Genomic DNA, 18,015 nt, shown 5'->3' on the forward strand with positions numbered 1-18,015 from the left:
AAAACCGAACTGTCTACAAAGTAAACAAAAACAGAATGCTGGACAACAGCAAAGACTTACAGCGTGTGGAGCAGAAGGCGTCCACAAAGTACATCCGTACATGACAGGACAATCAACAATGTCCACACAAAGAAGCACAACTTAAATAGTCTTGATTGCTCAAACAAAGCGGGTGCGGGGAATAGCACTCAAGGAAGACATGAAACTGCTACAGGAAAATACCAAAAAAAGAGGAAAAGCCACCAAAGTAGTAGTGCAAGACAAGAACTAAAACACTACACACAGGAAAACACCAAAAAACTCAAAATAAGTCATAGCGTGATGTGACAGGTCGTGACAGTACACCTACTTTGAGACAAGAGCTATAGTGATGCATGGTTGGTTATGGTTTAAATTCATATCCAGCAATTGCGAGAACCACTTTTTATTGTCGATATCGGCTACTGAGTTTCATTTGAGTTTCATGCTGGTGGTTTGCCTCAGAATTTTTCCAATGAAAAAATGTGGCTTGACTCAGAAAAGGTTTAAAAACACTGGCCTACAGGACAAGGTAGCAATAGTGCCGATAACCACTGCTAGGGGCAGCAATGCGCCAAGCACATCTTAGTCTTGCACGAGAAGAAGAAGAAAAACGACGAAGAAGACATCTTATACTTCCTGGATGAAATGATTTAAGGTTGTTTTGAATGTGCTCGTCGCCGTCTTCTTGTGGTCATAAAAGACATCATTTTGATATAATTGTATGTCGCCCCACTATATACAGCTCGTCAGTTTTTGCATGAAGTGATGCAATATGGCGCTAACCCGAGCTGTTGTCAGTCGGTGTTTTCTCGCGAGGTTAAGGACACAAGCTCGGTGTCAATGCCGAAGAAATGTTTACCTGACTGACACACCAGGCAGCTGTCAGTCCACGGCAGTTGTACTCAACCACGAAGGAATTGGTGAAAACAAACCACAAGACCGGAAAGCTTCTTATTGGGACCAGAAAGGAGGAGCCCATGACCACCACAGCCACTCATTACTCCTTCAGACGCTGTCCGCTGGTTTGGGACTCTGTGGCGCTGTGCTTGTGGACACTAAAGAGGACGAACTGGCAAAGCACACAACATTACATGATGTACTTGAACGCATCCTGCCGTCAGCAGAGTGCGCGTCCCCGTTTAAACCGGACAGTCCTCGGTATAAATACAACTTTATTGCAGATGTCGTCGAAAAGTCCACTCCTGCGGTGGTCTACGTCGAAATCATGGGCAGGTGAGTGGACATGTCAGTTTAACAGACACAATGTTTTAATAATGATCTGGAGAACATGAGAAAGTGCAAGTAAAATATAGCTGTGTTTAACCACATATATCTATTTTCTACCACTTGTCCCTCTGGGGGTCGCAAGCCTATCTCAGCTGCATTCGGGCGGAAGGCGGAGTACACCCCTGGACAAGTCGCCACCTCATCACAGGGCCAACACAGATAGACAGACAACATTCACTCTCACATTCATACACTAGGGACCATTTAGTGTTGCCGATCAACCTATCCCCAGATACATGTCTTTGGAGGTGTATATATATATATATATATATATATATATATATATATTTATCAGTGACATGCGGTGAGGTTCATGGCTGGTGAGGCACTGACTTCATCACAGTCAGATTTACAAACATATGAACCCTAAAGAGTATCTTATTCACCAATTGATTGGCAGCAGTTAACGGGTTATGTTTAAAAGCTCATACCAGCATTCTTCCCTGCTTGGCACTCAGCATCAAGGGTTGGAATTGGGGGTTAAATCACCAAAAATGATTCCCGGGCGCGGCGCCGCTGCTGCCCACTGCTCCCTTCACCTTTCAGGGGGTGATCAAAGGGATGGGTCAAATGCAGAGGACAAATTTCACCACACCTAGTGTGTGTGACAATCATTGGTACTTTAACTTTACACATACAAACTGTAGCACACAAAAAAGCACATTTATTTAAAAAAAACAACGTTATTATGGTCTTAACTTTACTTATAAATGAAGTCTATGCGCAGCTCCTTTTGAACAAAAGCATCGATAACTTGTTTATAGAAGTCTTCCTTATCTTTCTTCAGTTTTAAAAGTCTCTCTGTCTCGATGGAGATCTTCCTTTAAGTAGTACCTCCTGCTTCGATTGAAAGTCCAGTTTAGAAAACTGTTTTATTTTAGATATGTAATCCTCCATGTTAAAAGTTCAGGCAAGAGGAAAAAATCAACGATCGCTGCTAACTGTTGCTGCTTGTTGTCACTTCTTCTGCAGCCGAGTAGTCGCAAGAATGATCGCTGGGATCACTACCGCCCTCTACCACCAGGAGGCGGGATTACTGCGAGCCTCACCCAGTGCGTCTTCGCAGCAGTTTTATGATTGCTCAGCACAAGAAATACGTTACACACATACAGTTGTTGACAAAATACACTGTACATTATATACCTCAGCTAACTAAACTATGGAAATGTATAATATTATTCAAATAGCAATACGGTCTCACTGCACAGCAGGCCAGCAGTTAGCCGAGTCATTGCGCAATCCATGGTGAGGCTCAACTCAGTGACGTGCCTCAACTAGGTGCTGACTCACCGCAAGTCTCTTCTCAGTATTTGAACGGCAAATGTGAAAATTCTGCGATTTTGAATAAAAATAATCTAAAACTGGTGAAGTTAAATGGAAAATAACTTTATAGTATAATCACTGGATACATATAACAATAAAAAATTTTTTTTTTCTTTTTACATTTTTTTTCTTTCCATGATGGCACGTGAGGCCCCGCCTCACCTGCCTCCCCTGACTGCACGTCACTGATATATATATATATATATATATATATATATATACACACATATATATATATACAGGGACGTGCACATGATTATAGAGGGGCAGGGGGCTCAAAGTCAGAAAAGGGCAGTACATTTTTTTTTGGTCTTTTGCACAATATGGAAATTAATGTAAAATTGTATTTGCTAATAGGAAGCTAACTACTTAGCTGTGTGTCCTTTGTAGGTAAAAGTGATTGCCATTTCTTTTGTGTCAACAAATTATTGTTATAATGAGTTAATTCACATTATCATAGGCTTGGAAGACACGAAAAGCAACACAACACTGGTTTATTATTAGGCTATTTATTGTTAAAGATAAGCACTTTAATATTGAACATTGAACAGTGCAACATGAACTTTGAAAAAAAAATACAAAAATAAATACCCAAATGGTAAAAACTTCATTGTGAAAATCTGTCCTTCTTCCCTTAACTTGATGAAAACACCATCAAGTTGTAACTTATGGTCTTTCTCACTTAATGCTCCGACTAAACAACTGAAACGCAATACAGGGCCAAAAATATGGACCAGGGGCCAGTAGAGGGCTGTAGGATGGAGGCCACCCATACCCAAATATGCTCCTCAATGTAAATTCAGGGCTTCCATGATGCTAGTACTTGGTTTTAGCCATACATTAAGAGGTCTGCTACCCTTAGCTGCTTCCTGGCGCTCCTTCTCCTTCCTTTTCTGTATCCTTTCTTTTTTTGGCATTGTGCTGCAGGCATAATCAACATGAATCAAGTTTAAATACAGATGGTAATATTCCTAACAGATAACCTACATCTTATATCCCCAGAATGCTGAAATTATTATTATTAATAATAATAATAATAATTATTATTATTATTATTATTATCATTATCATTATCATTATTATTCTTATTATTATTGTTATTATTATCATTATTATTATTATTATTATTTTGTTAACCCACACAGTAATAGCAAACTCACAATAAACTTTATATCTAAACCTCTACTGTGAGAGAAATGTGATCCGCCGTAAAGACAGTGCATTTTATTTTGAAAATTAACCTGGTGTTTTATTTTGTATTTTGTACACTACTTCCTGTCCCGCACGATCCGCTCTGCTCTGTGCGGAATTGATGTGCCGTGCTGAATTGATGCGCCGTGCTCCGACGTCCGGCAAAAACAGAAACTGACACATTGAATTATAGAATAATAATACAGCGTTTTTCTGAAATGTTACCCATATTAGATGCTGAATAAGTGGACGGCGACTAGACCATAACTCACAGGTTCAAGTTGCTCCTCTGCCACGTCTCCTCAGGGGCGCAGTTGGCTCTCTCTCCTCTCACTTACTCACTCACTCGCCCTCTCTCTCCCTCTCTGGCGGAAGCGGCAGGCTCAAACAACCTGGTATTACAAGAAAACGTGGAGTTTTTGTACCGCTGTTTTTTTTACATCCCTGACAGGAATTTATTAATGTTATTTAAAGAAAAAACAAACAAAAAACACACACACACAGGCAGAGGGCCCTTTTTAAGACGAGGCAAAAAAGGGCAGGGGCTCAAGCACCCATAGGGCCCTATGTGTGCACGTGGCTGTGTATATATATATATATATATATATTGCACAACAAGCGGTAGAAAATGGATGGATGGAATACAGGAAAGCATTATTATTACCAGTGATGAGTTTGTTTTCTAATTTATTTATCCTGGAAAATCCCATTGAGATTGAGAATCTCTTTCTAATGGGAGTCCCACTCCAAACAGTGGGAGCAAAGTGGGTGAAGTGTCTTGCCCAAGGACACAACAGAAGTGACTAGGATGGTGAAAGCTGGAGTCATACCAGTAAGCCTCAAATTTTACTTTAAGATCACTTAAATTTTGAAGTTTATTTACCGTAATGGTGATTATTATTATTTTAGAAGAGCAGCTTCCTCCCAAATGTAGCTGAGATAGGCTCCAGCACCCCCCGTGACCCCGAAAGGGACAAGCGGTAGAAAATGGATGGATGAAGGTGTATGTAGACACATAATTAGTTGTAAGCCGCCTGTTATCTGGAAGTCTAAAATAGAGTGTCAGAAGCCTGAGGGGATCCGCTTTATAGGGCATTAATCGGCAATGGCGATCACAAATCGTCGGATACCGCACATCCCTAACATCAAATGTAACACAGGGTAACCTGCGTGGTTCAGTCCCCGCTTTCTGTTCCGCACGGGACTCAGAACCTGGGATGTTCGGCATGAGACAAGCGTGCTATAGCTACTGAGCTATCAACACAATAAGCAGCACTTCTCTTGATATTGTCAGGGAGTGACGTCTACCAACATCCACCTGACCAAGCCACTCTGGATGGTCTCTGTTACACTCATCCCCCTAAACCTCACTCTCATTCGGTACCCGCATTATTCAGTCCCAACCTTCTGTTCTGCAATGGACTCGAACCTGGGACGTTCGGCATGAGAGACAAGCGTGTTAGCTACCGAGCTAAAAGCCCCGGGCTGTCAACCGTACTGCTCTTGAGGTTATCAGGGAGTGAGGTCTACCAAGGTACACATGGCCGTGCCACATTGACTGGCCTCAAATCAGAGGTACAATGGTGTCATCCACTATGGTGTGGCAAACTTTAGGCTTGCCTTATTGCTAAAGCTCTGTGCCCCAGACAGGCTACAGCTCTCCATCCCCACCGTTAAAGGAAATGAGGATAACAACGTAGCTTTTGTACTCGTGCCACCACCATTCTACTGCGCATGGTGGATGTACAAACCACGTTTCCATATGAGTTGGGAAATTGTGTTAGATGTAAATATAAATGGAATACAATGATTTGCAAATAATTTTCAACCCATATTCAGTTGAATATGCTACAAAGACAACATATTTGATGTTCAAACTGATAAACATTTTTTTTTTTTTGCAAATAATCATTGACTTTAGAATTTGATGCCAGCAACACGCGACAAAGAAGTTGGGAAAGGTGGCAATAAATACTGATAAAGTTGAGGAATGCTCATCAAACACTTTTTTGGAACATCCCACAGGTGAACAGGCAAATTGGGAACAGGTGGGTGCCATGATTGGGTATAAAAGTAGATTCCATGAAATGCTCAGTCATTCACAAACAAGGATGGGGCGAGGGTCACCACTTTGTCAACAAATGCGTGAGAAAATTGTTGAACAGTTTAAGAAAAACCTTTCTCAACCAGCTATTGCAAGGAATTTAGGGATTTCACCATCAACGGTCCGTAATATCATCAAAGGGTTCAGAGAATCTGGAGAAATCACTGCACGTAAGCAGCTAAGCCAGTGACCTTCGATCCCTCAGGCTGTACTGCATCAACAAGCGACATCAGTGTGTAAAGGATATCACCACATGGGCTCAGGAACACTTCAGAAAACCACTGTCAGTAACTACAGTTGGTCGCTACATCTGTAAGTGCAAGTTAAAACTCTCCTATGCAAGGCAAAAACCGTTTATCAACAACACCCAGAAACGCCCTGGGCTTCGCTGGGCCTGAGCTCATCTAAGATGGACTGATACAAAGTGGAAAAGTGTTCTGTGGTCTGACGAGTCCACATTTCAAATTGTTTTTGGAAACGGTGTACGTCGTGTCCTCCGGACCAAAGAGGAAAAGAACCATCCGGATTGTTATAGGCGCAAAGTTGAAAAGCCAGCATCTGTGATGGTATAGGGGTGTATTAGTGCCCAAGACATGGGTAACTTACACATCTGTGAAGGCGCCATTAATGCTGAAAGGTACATACAGGTTTTGGAGCAACATATGTTGCCATCCAAGCAATGTTACCATGGACGCCCCTGCTTATTTCAGCAAGACAATGCCAAGCCACGTGTTACATCAACGTGGCTTCATAGTAAAAGAGTGCGGGTACTAGACTGGCCTGCCTGTAGTCCAGACCTGTCTCCCATTGAAAATGTGTGGCGCATTATGAAGCCTAAAATACCACAACGGAGACCCCGGACTGTTGAACAACTTAAGCTGTACATCAAGCAAGAATGGGAAAGAATTCCACCTGAGAAGCTTAAAAAATGTGTCTCCTCAGTTCCCAAACGTTTACTGACTGTTGTTAAAAGGAAAGGCCATGTAACACAGTGGTGAACATGCCCTTTCCCGACCACTTTGGCACGTGTTGCAGCCATGATATTCTAAGTTAATTATTATTTGCAAAAAAAGAAATAACGTTTATGAGTTTAAACATCAAATGTGTTGTCTTTGTAGTGCATTCAATTGAATATGGGTTGAAAAGGATTTGCAAATCATTGTATTCCGTTTATATTTAACACAATTTCCCAACTCATATGGAAACGGGGTTTGTATATGTGGCTATGTGCACCTTAGCAGCTAAGACTTAAGCTATTTGAGTCAAGTTGACGCTTATTTTTAGCAATATTGCCATGGCTTGAGTCCTGTTTAAACAACTGCAGCAGCTGAGTAGTGCAACCAACATTTGACCAACAGCTGCTGAATGTGACTCCCTCATGGTACTTCTAATGCAGACGCTGCCATTTTGTGGAGCAGGGCTGCACTATTTAGTTGACAGGGCACTTTCTTAATAAGATGTATATGCCGACTAACATCAATCCATCAAGTCAAAAACATAACAATAGTACTTAATGGGGCTTTTTTCCCACTTGCTCAATGTAAAATTTTTCAAATCTTTACCATTAGTGGTTTACCAAATCATACCTTTTTTTAAATGTTTTTATCTTTTTAACAATTACTAACTATCCGTCCATCCATTTTCTCCCGCTTGTCCATTTTTGGGGTCGCGGGGGTGCTGGAGCCTATCTCAGCTGCATTTGGGCGGAAGTCGCCACCTCATCGCAGGGCCAACACAGATAGACAGGCAACATTCACACACTAGGGCCAATTTAGCGTTGCCAATCAACCTATCCCCAGGTGCATGTCTTTGGAGGTGGGAGGAAGCCGGAGTATATTCAATATAATTGGTCATCAGTCCAAAGAATCAGTGGTGTTCAGGTTTGTCACTCACAGATGTTTCCCACACAGGAGCTTGCACATACACAAAAGCAGTCATGTTGTTATAATAGAATATACATTCCATGATAGCTAACATTAGTAGCTAAACTTTGCCCAATCACTACCTTTAGCAAAGCTAATTTGTGTGTGTTGAATGAATAATGAGCCAACGAGGTCCCCTGAGGGATGGGGAGATTGAGAATCAAGTGTCTGTTGTCATGCCGACGACAGTGCAGCATAAGTGTAAAATGGCAGCATATGTTTGTGATGCAGCTCATTTGGTAAAATACAAAACAAGTCAGTCCGTTAAAAAAAACGCTTGTGTAAATGAAGATCGCAATTACCTCAGGAGGTTACCTACAGCCACATTTATTATTGTCAATATTCTTTAACCCAAAGCTAATCAGTGACCCTGGTGGTAATTCCTCCGCCTGGAGGTTATGTGGTTGTTGCCATTGGTTAGTTAGTTAGCAACATAACATGGGCAGATTTTAAATGAAACTTTTTGGAAATGTCCCAAATGGGATAAGGAAAAACTGATCAGATTTTGGGCTTGATCCATATCAATGCTTACCTTATGTTTATGCTTGTGTGTGTGTGTTTGTGTGTGTACTCTAGCACAGTGGTCCCCAACCTTTTTGTAACTGCGGACCGGTCAACGCTTGAAAATTTATCCCACGGACTGGGTTTTTTTTTTTTCTTTTGGCATAAAAAAATACAATCATGTGTGCTTACGGACTGTATCCCTGCATTCTGTATTGATCTATATTGATATATAATGTAGGAACCAGAATATTAATAACAGAAAGAAACAACCCTTTTGTGTGAATGAGTGTAAATGGGGGAGGGAGGTTTTTTGGGTTGGTGCACTAATTGTAAGTGTTTTTATGTTGATTTAATAAAAAATAAATAAAATAAAATAAAACTCTCACTCGGCCCGGTACCAATCGATCCACGGACTGGTACCGGGCCGCGGGCCGGTGGTTGGGGACCTCTGCTCTAGCGGTCCAACAAAAACAAAAAAAAACAGTGTATGACTGCCAAGAGTGTTCACTGTGTTTCTTCCATTCTGCTATAGATAGCTCAAAACGTTCAAGGCAGATTTTCGTCTAACTTTTTGGAAATGGGCTAAGGAACAAGTGAATACATTTTGGGGCTGATCCGGATCACCGTCTCGGGCTAGTGGAGGTCTGTGCTCTCTGAATGCCACACACCTAGCGACCATAGGAGACTGTGTGGATAAAGGGGCTGTTTGTAATCTTGAAGCAGATTTTCCAAAGTGTTTTAATTTGGGCTTTTAAACTATTGAACAATTTAATCGTGATATGCCTTACGAAGCATCTTCATCAGCCGTTGTCAGTCCACTGCTGGACGAAAGCTTCAGCATGTTTCTGCCATAGTAAACGATCTCTCGCTGCTCCCTGCCACTGCACTGTTCCCCAGTATTTGTCTATTTCATCTCGCCATCTCACTCTCTGTCTTCCTCTATTTCTGCTTCCATCCATGGGTCTCCATGATGTCATTAGGGAAGTCCATCTATTATCTGTTCTCCTACTGATATGTCCAGCCCACTTCCACTTACTTAATTTGATAGTTCTCATAATGTCTTGGACTTGCGTTTGTTTTCTCACCCATTCATTTGTTTTTCTGTCTTTATATGTGATTCCGAGCATATTTCTTTCCATGTTGTGTTGTGCTGCTGCTATTTTCTTTTCCATTTTATTTGACAATGCCCAGGTTTCAGCTCCATATGTCATGGTTGGTAACACGCATTGATTAAAGACCTTTCTTTTTAGGCTTAACGGTATTTCTCCTCTCATGATGTTGCTCAGTTTTCCATATTGGCACCAGCCCAATCTGATTCTCCTCCCTATCTCCTGTTCTTGACTCTTTTCTTTCAGAAAACTTTTGTTTTCTTCATATTCATTTTCAATCCACAACATTTGCTGGCATTTGCAAGGTCTTTAAGCATATCTTCCACTTCACTGATTTGCTCTCCCAAGACAACAGTCATCTGCAAACCTCAGATGATTAAATTTGTCTCCGTTGATATCAACTCCTTTATCCTCCCACTCCAGAGAGCGAAATATGCCTTCCAAACAAGCTGTAAACAGTTTAGGCGAAATTGTATCGCCTTGTCGGACACCCTTCTTTATGTGGATTTTCTCGCTTGGTTTGTGCATCGTAACTGTGGTAGTGCAGTTTGTGTAGATGTCCTTGAGTAAGTTAATGTACTTATGATGAATTCCTTGATCTTGCAGAGCTTTTAGAACCGACTGTGTCTCCACCGAATCAAATGCCTTTTCATAGTCTATGAAGGCCATACAAAGTAGTTTGTTGTATTCTTGGCATTTTTCTTTGATCTGATTCAATGTATGAATATGGTCCATGGTAGAAAAACCACTCCTAAACCCTGCTTGTTCTCTGGGTTGGTGGCTATTAAGTGTATTTTCCATTCGATTTGTCAGGATTCTTGTAAACAACTTGTATATGTTTGAAAGAAGGCTAATAGGTCTGTAGTTCTTGAGGTCCCCCTTGTCCCTTTTCTTGAAAAGGATGATCATGTTAGCTTCTTTCCACTTCTCTGGCACTTTCCCCTGATGTAAGCAAGCTGTATATAGCTTCGCCAGCTCCTTATCAATGACATCCTCCCCCTCTTTAATTGTGTCAATTAAAATATTATCTGGTCCTGGTGCTTTCCCTCGTTTCATGTTTTTGACTGCATACTGCACCTCCCAATATGTGATGTCTGGAATTTCTTCTGAGTCTATGGATAATTGAAGGTCCACTGACGGACTGTTTTGATAGAGTTCTTCATAAAATTCTTCAATCCTCTTTAAAATCATGTCTTGATCTGTGATTTCTGTCTCTTTTTTATCAAGTAATGATGTTATTTTCTGCTTTCCACTTGCAAGTTTCTGCCTTGTTTTCTTCAAACTTCTATTGTTTTCTATTGTCTCTTGAATTCTAAGGGTGTTGTATTTTCTTATGTCTTGTCGGAGTTTCTTTCGTATTGTCTTGCATGTTTCTGTATATTCAACATTCTGCAATCCAACTCCATCTCTCTTCATATTCCTCCTTTTCTCCATTAGCCACTTTGTGCTGTCTGAGAGTTTGGACTCTTGCTTTTTCTTTTCTTTCCCTGCTGTTTTTATAGCGCTCTCATGTACTATGTCAATGAATTTGTCATTCCATTCGTCAAGGTCGTAGGTATCTTCTACTTCCAGTCCTTGAAAGCAGTTTTGTAGTTCTAGTTGTAATTCATGCTTTCTGGCTTCCAAATTGATCATATCGGGCTTTCTGTATTTTGCTATTAATTTCATTCTTTCTAGTCTTGTATCTACCTTCACTTTGCACATAACCATATGGTGGTCACTGCCAGTGTTTACTTTGTTGAATATGGTAACATCTTGAATTATCTTTGGCTTGTTAGTCAAGGTAAAGTCAATTTCATTCTTGGTTTTACCGTCCGGGCTTCTCCAAGTCCATCTTCTGGATATTTTCTTCTTGAAGCAGGTGTTCATAATTTTGAGTTTGTTTCTGGAAGCAAAATCGATGAGCATTTCACCTCTGTCATTTCTGAGACCTGATCCAAAGTTTCCCGTCACTTCTTCCTCCCCATCTTGCTTGATTCCTACTTTAGCATTGAAATCCCCTATTACTAGATTCAAGTGAGTTTTTGATGATTTGAGAGCCTGTTCCACTTCCTCATACAATTTGTCAACCTCTTCATCATCATGCGCTGATGTTGGAACATACACCTGAATGACCTTAATGCTGTATTTACTGTTCAGTTTTATGGTTATTTGGGCTATTCTTTCATTTATTCCTTTAAATTCTGTTATATACTTTGTCCATTTCTTATTAATGATGAAACCAACACCTGCTAGGCTTCTGTTTCCCATTCCTATGTGATAGAATTGATGCCCGCTGCTTAGTTCAATTAATTGTTCTCCTTGTCGCTTCACTTCACTGAGACCTATGATATCCCATTCTATACCATCTAATTCTTCTTCAAGTTCCGTTAATCTGTCGTCTCCAATTAGGGATCTCACATTATACGTTGCCACTCGCAGATCCCAATGATGGCCTGTATGAACCCAGGGATTCTTAGCAGCCCCTGTTCCTTGCCTTAACAAACCGCCATCTTGGTCTGGAGCTCTGGAACTGCTGGGGACTGGGGACCGTCTTCTTGGCATACTTTTAATGCTGATTATTAGCCTACACCTTCCACGCTGGTTTGGTGCGGGTTGGAAGGGGTATTTTATATCAGAGATCCTTCTCCTAGACTAATTGCCTTACTGGGCTGTTGAACTTAGTCTGTCCTGTTGGTTGTCCGCGCCCCAATTACCCAGGGACCCGCTCAGCTTTATGGCGCTGACCGCCCGCCAGTCACAAGAGAAGGTGCAAACGGTTCTTTGTGTGCATTTTATAGACGTTAGTTGGGACTCACTAACCCCACACACAACCTCCCATCTCATGCCTGGATGTAGTTTAACGTCATACCCAATACGAAGCATAGTTTTCTCAAAATTAATGGTTAATTGCAAACAAAAAATGTTATCTCTAATAAATGTGTCTTATTAAAATGTACATCCAACATATGACGGGGCAATTTGTTTGACTTATGCAGTCTTGGCTCTGGTGAAGTAGAGCAACCATAGTGTGTGTGTGCGTGCGTGTGTGTGCGTGCGTGCGTGTGCGTGCGTGTGTGTGTGTGTGTGTGGGTGGAATAGGACCAACTACCTACCAGAACACTCTTGTTTTGCTTTATTGAAGACTTAGATTTAGACTTCCTTTTTATCGTCATTCAAATTTGAACTTTACAGTACAGATAAGAACGAAATTTCGTTGCGTTAGCTCATGGTAATGCAGGATAAAAAAGCAATAAGGTGCATATATAAATAAATAAATAGGTTACTGTACATTTAAATATATTGCACTTTTTCATATGTGTCCACGTTTATGGATGTATGTTATATTGTCTTTTTTTATTCCAGTGAGTTAATCCATTTTGGGGGGAGTTTAGGGGATAATTTAATTATGATGCGTTCAAGAGTCTTACGGCTTGAGGGAAGAAGCTGTTACAGATCCTGGAGGTTCTGCTTCGGAGGCTGCGGAACCTCTTTCTAGAGTCCAGCAGTGAAAACAGTCCTTGGTGGGGGTGGGAGGAGTCTTTGCAGATTTTCTGAGGCCTGGTCAGGCAGCGGCTTTTTGCCATCTCCTGGATCGGAGGAAGAGGAGTCCTGATGATCTTTTCCGCCGTCCTCACCACTCTCTGGAGAGACTTCCAGTCTGAGGCACTGCAGGGTCCAGTCCAGACAGAGATGCTGTTGGTCAGCAGGCTCTCCATAGTGCCTCTGTAGAATGTGTTGAGAATGGGGGGAGGGAGCTGTGCTCTTTTCATCCGACGCAAAAAGTGCATGCGCTGCTGAGTTCTTTTTACAAGAGCTCCGGTGTGTAGGGACCAGGTTATATTGTCAGTTATCTGCACCCCCAGGAACTTGGTGCTGCTTACTATTTCCACCGCTGTGCCGTTGATGTAGAGTGGAGCGTGACTGGACTGGTGCTTCCTGAAGTCAACAATGATCTCCTTGGTCTTGTTGACATTCAGGACCAGGTTGTTGGTTCTGCATCAGTCAACCAGATGTTTCACCTCCTCCCTGTAGCCCATGTCATTGTTGTCACGGATGAGGCCCACTACTGTTGTGTACTTCACAATGTGGTTAGTAGTGGACCTGGCGCAGCAGTCATGGGTCATCAACGTGAACAGCAGCGGACTCAGGACGCAGCCCTGGGGGAAAACTGTGCTCAGGGAGATGGAACTGGAGGTGTTGTTGCCCACTCTCACAGACTGGGGTCTGTCTGTGAGGAAGTCAAGCAGCCAGTTGCAAAGGGAGGTACTGAATCCAAGGGGGGCCAGTTTGCTCACCAAGTGCTGTGGGATGATGGTGTTGAATGCTGAGCTGAAGTCCAGGAACAACATCCGCACGTGTGTGTCCTTTCCTTCCAGATGTTCTGAGCTCAGGTGGAGTGCAGAGGAGATGGCGTCCTCTGTGGAGCAGAGGACGCAAGCCCAAATAAGCAACCACCTCATGTTCAAAAACAAGGCCAAAACACCACAACCCGCCACTCACAAACAACTTTCGATTAAAGCAGGCCAATAGTTGTAATAATAATCAGATATGCCAACACTGCTGCTGCTAGCAGGCACAAACTCCAGTGATAACTCAACTCACAGCAACAGTGGCTGAAAATAACTTAAGTCTTGTGGAGAGAGAGAGACCTACCAGGGCTTCCAAGCTAAACTTGCCTTTGTTTGTGTCTGTTTCTGCTTTTGTTCCTGTGACTCAACATCAGTTGGAACACCGCTGTTTTACCACCTCTACGGTATGAATTGAGGGTCACGTTTGGGAACTCTCGTAACTCGTTATTTTCGCAATAACTGTGACATCACTAGCACCATATCCCGCCCTCTAACAGCTTTTAGTATGTTGTGACATAAACACACACTACTTTTGTGTGTTAGCTAATGATAATGATTTGGTTAGCTAACGCTAGTTCATTTTATCATAACAACATGGCGCCTGCAAATTGTTAGTTGCTTATGATAGTTGAAAAATATAGACTATATATAACAATATAAATGTTCTGTTAAACCACTAATGGTAACATAAGTTGCAAACAGCCCCTTTAATTGAAAACAGACATTAATTAGACCATTTACAGTATGTAATGTTTATTTTTGATGACATTTCCCATTTTTCCTTTCACAGACATCCATTTTCAGGGAAGGAGATGGCCGTGTCCAATGGTTCCGGTTTTATTATCAGCAGTGATGGACTCATAGTGACCAATGCTCACGTGGTGGCCAACAAGAGAGGGGTCCGCGTCAAGTTGACCAATGGAGAAACGTACAACGCCGTCGTGCAGGATGTGGATCAAGTGGCGGACATCGCAACCATTAAAATCTCTGCAAAGGTGAAGGACAGTTCATTCTGCTGGCCTCTTAGGTGCCATGTTTATTATTTTCTCATTTCGGTAATTTTATTGAAATCTGCCATTTTTAGGTGCACAATACTGGGGTTTTATATGTGCCTCCACAAGGTGGTGTGCTTGATGTTGAAATAAGGCTTCATCCTCACTTCTCTCTCTGAACCCCAGAATCCTTTACCCACACTCTCACTCGGCCGGTCGTCTGATGTCCGTCAAGGAGAGTTTGTGGTGGCCATGGGAAGCCCGTTTGCTTTACGGAACACCATTACATCAGGGATCATCAGCTCAGTGCAGAGGGGCAGTAAGGAGCTGGGCCTGTCCAACCCCAACATGGAGTACATACAGACGGACGCAGCCATTGACGTGAGTGCATCGCCATGTTTGTCACTTTAGTACAGTTGTCTTAATGGCGCTTTCTTTGCCAGTTTGGGAATTCCGGAGGGCCACTCATCAACCTGGTGGGTCTGCGCTAATGATTAACGAGCGTTCATTCCAATGTGGCTCATCTCGTACATGACTGTCGTTGACCTATGTAGGATGGCGAGGTCATCGGAATAAACACCATGAAAGTCACTGCAGGAATCTCCTTTGCAATCCCATCCGATTGCCTCAGATCTTTTCTTGATCAAGCTGCAAACAGGAAAAGTACAACGTTTTTATTGCCTCCAATACAAGTTGGGGGAAAAAAAGACACTCCAACGCTGACGCATTGTTTTAATGTCAATAGAAGGCACCTGGTTTGGCCAGTCAGAGACAAGGCGGCGCTACATTGGCGTCATGATGCTAACACTCACACCAAGGTAAGGATTTCAAGTGCATGGAAAAGTTTTAAGTGTCACCTCAATCATCATTTTTGTTCAGCATCATTTCAGAGCTTAAGTTGAGGGATCCGTCTTTCCCAGATGTGACCCATGGAATTTTGATCCACCGAGTCATCATTGGCTCCCCTGCAAACAGGTATATAATTTCATTTTAAAGAGCCTCAATTCAAAATGCTGCACATATATTAGAATATTTTTAGCGCTGTCAAAAATAAAGAGTTAACTCATCTGATTAATCACCAAAAAGTTATCCCATTAATCGTGTATATATGCAGATTAATCACGCAATTTATTTTGACTGTACGTGCTCTTTTACAGTACCTTGGTTTCTTTCCGGGTTGTTGTAAGGTCAGTCAGTGATCAGGTTAATGCACATGTCAGTGCAAAGATGAGGGAAGGAGACTCGGACTGGTGTGCTCACTGGCAAATTTCCCTTAAAAATACACCATGACTGGACTTTACATAAAATGTTACCAAGTTTTGAGCAAAGAAATGGCATGCATTAAAGTAAAACATGTTTAAAAATGTTCCTTAATGACAACAAAATTGCATGTGTGTCCAAATATTGGGGTCTTTTTTTAAGTTAATTTAAATTATGCAAATATAACCTGTGATTATTCATGATTGATCCAAATTCAAAAGTGTGATTAATCGGATATGAAAATGAATCATTTGACCACACAATTTTTCCATTTTGTGTCAAGGTACAACACACTTGTAGCTATCACTGGTCTGTGCAATACCCAACCCCTGGCAAAAAGTATGCAAGTACCAGTCTTGGAGGATCTTTATTCAGTTGTTTATTTTTTCAGAATAAAATCAGATTATATATAATATATTATATAACAGGGATTTTGTTAAAGGGAAACTGCAGTGTTTTTTGGAATGTTGCCTATCCTTCACAATGCTTATGAGAGACAAGAAGACAAAAGGCTTTGGGGGGTTTTGCATTCTAACTTGTAAAAATCGACTCGTTATCTGTATCTGTAGTATCTGTAAAGTATTAGCTCACATTTCACATTTTGTTTGTACACAGCAAGCTCCACAGTGTATGTACTGTAGTTGTAATAAGCATGACGTGCTGCATGTAGCATGATTAATATTACAGTGACTCCCTCGATGGACAGTTGTCTGTTTGGTCCATTTTGGGTAAGCACTTCATTTCTGTAGGCATAACTCGGCTCCAAGTTCCATATTTGTAGCGTCAAAGTCACGCTGACCTCACTCTCTTGGCTTCCGTCTGCTCCAAGTTTCAGCCTCTCTTTGTGCTCGCTTCTATAAGCAGTAGTTCATCCTCTGTATATTCAGCTTCAAAAAGATAAGGCTGTGAATCCGCATTTGTTTGAAAATAGTCATCTTTGTTGTTTGTTACCAAGTCTGCAAGGGCGTTGCAAAGGGAACAGAAATAAATGCAGAGGAAAGAAGTTCTGGTAATGCTTAAAATGACCAAAATACAGTAAATATTGTATATATTATTGTTATGAACATGTCTGTTACTTTATATTTATACTTGCAGTGTTTACGGTATATAAAACGATGGAGCGCTTTTGAAGGGTACAATGGTAATTCCCATTAACCGCATCTTGCAAGTGTTTATCATCTGTAAAATTCTGAAAAAAAGACGTGTTCTTGTCTTTCATAATGATTGTGAATAGTAGGCAAAAATAAAAAAATAAAAAATAAAAAAAAGTGTACTTGCGCTTTGAAGAAACTTTAATCGTTTTCATGAAATACATTCCAACAAATAATTGCTTAATAAGCAGAAATGTTGAAATTCATGTATTTCGTTCCCAACAGCAATGGCAACACATAAGTCAGTTAAAAAACATAAAATACTTTTTCTGCATGCTTTGGCTGGGAAACAGTAGTGCCATTTAGTTAAACAAAATTATCTATTTTTGGGGCTCTGCCATTTTAGGACAATTTAAGGAACATAGATGATCATTCTAAATGTGATTATCCTCTGGTAAATTTAACTTATTTACTGTTGCCAGTATAAAAATGGACAAGTAGCAGATTTCATAAAGGTTAAAGAGGGGCAAGCTTTAAAAGCTTTGAGGGTACAGTTCTATATTTTCCTCACATTAATTAAAGCTGTTCTTGTTAGAGCTGGCCTGTTGCCAGGAGACGTTGTCCTGAGAATAAACGGTGTGACGGTCAACACCTCAGAGGAGATCTACACTGCCGTCCGCAGCAGCGATAAGATCACAATGGTGGTGCAGAGAGGACAAGAGCAGCTTCAACTACAAATGATTCCTGAGTTCACGGAGTGACCGCAACCAAAACACGTTTCTCTAATGTCTGCCTGACAGACTGCCATGGGTCTAATTTGTGGACGTGAGTCAAACCTGTTGGTCATCATGGATGAAATTAAAGTTTCTAAAAGTTTAAG

General features: G+C 41.3%; 1 protein-coding gene across 1 annotated transcript; it reads left to right on the forward strand.

Moving 5' to 3' along the window:
- The first annotated feature begins 571 nt into the window (after positions 1 to 571).
- LOC133611751 (serine protease HTRA2, mitochondrial-like) lies at positions 572 to 18,014 on the forward strand. The gene is made up of 8 exons (XM_061968845.2): positions 572 to 1,254; positions 14,583 to 14,787; positions 14,971 to 15,165; positions 15,228 to 15,260; positions 15,339 to 15,447; positions 15,530 to 15,602; positions 15,664 to 15,759; positions 17,731 to 18,014. The coding sequence occupies exons 1-8, from the start codon at positions 794 to 796 to the stop codon at positions 17,894 to 17,896; spliced, it is 1,338 nt and encodes a 445-aa protein (XP_061824829.1). The 5' UTR covers positions 572 to 793; the 3' UTR covers positions 17,897 to 18,014.
- The last annotated feature ends 1 nt before the right edge of the window (position 18,015 follows it).

This window comes from Nerophis lumbriciformis, linkage group LG08 (assembly GCF_033978685.3).
Source record: "Nerophis lumbriciformis linkage group LG08, RoL_Nlum_v2.1, whole genome shotgun sequence".
In the NCBI taxonomy this organism is placed as follows: Eukaryota; Metazoa; Chordata; class Actinopteri; order Syngnathiformes; family Syngnathidae; genus Nerophis; species Nerophis lumbriciformis.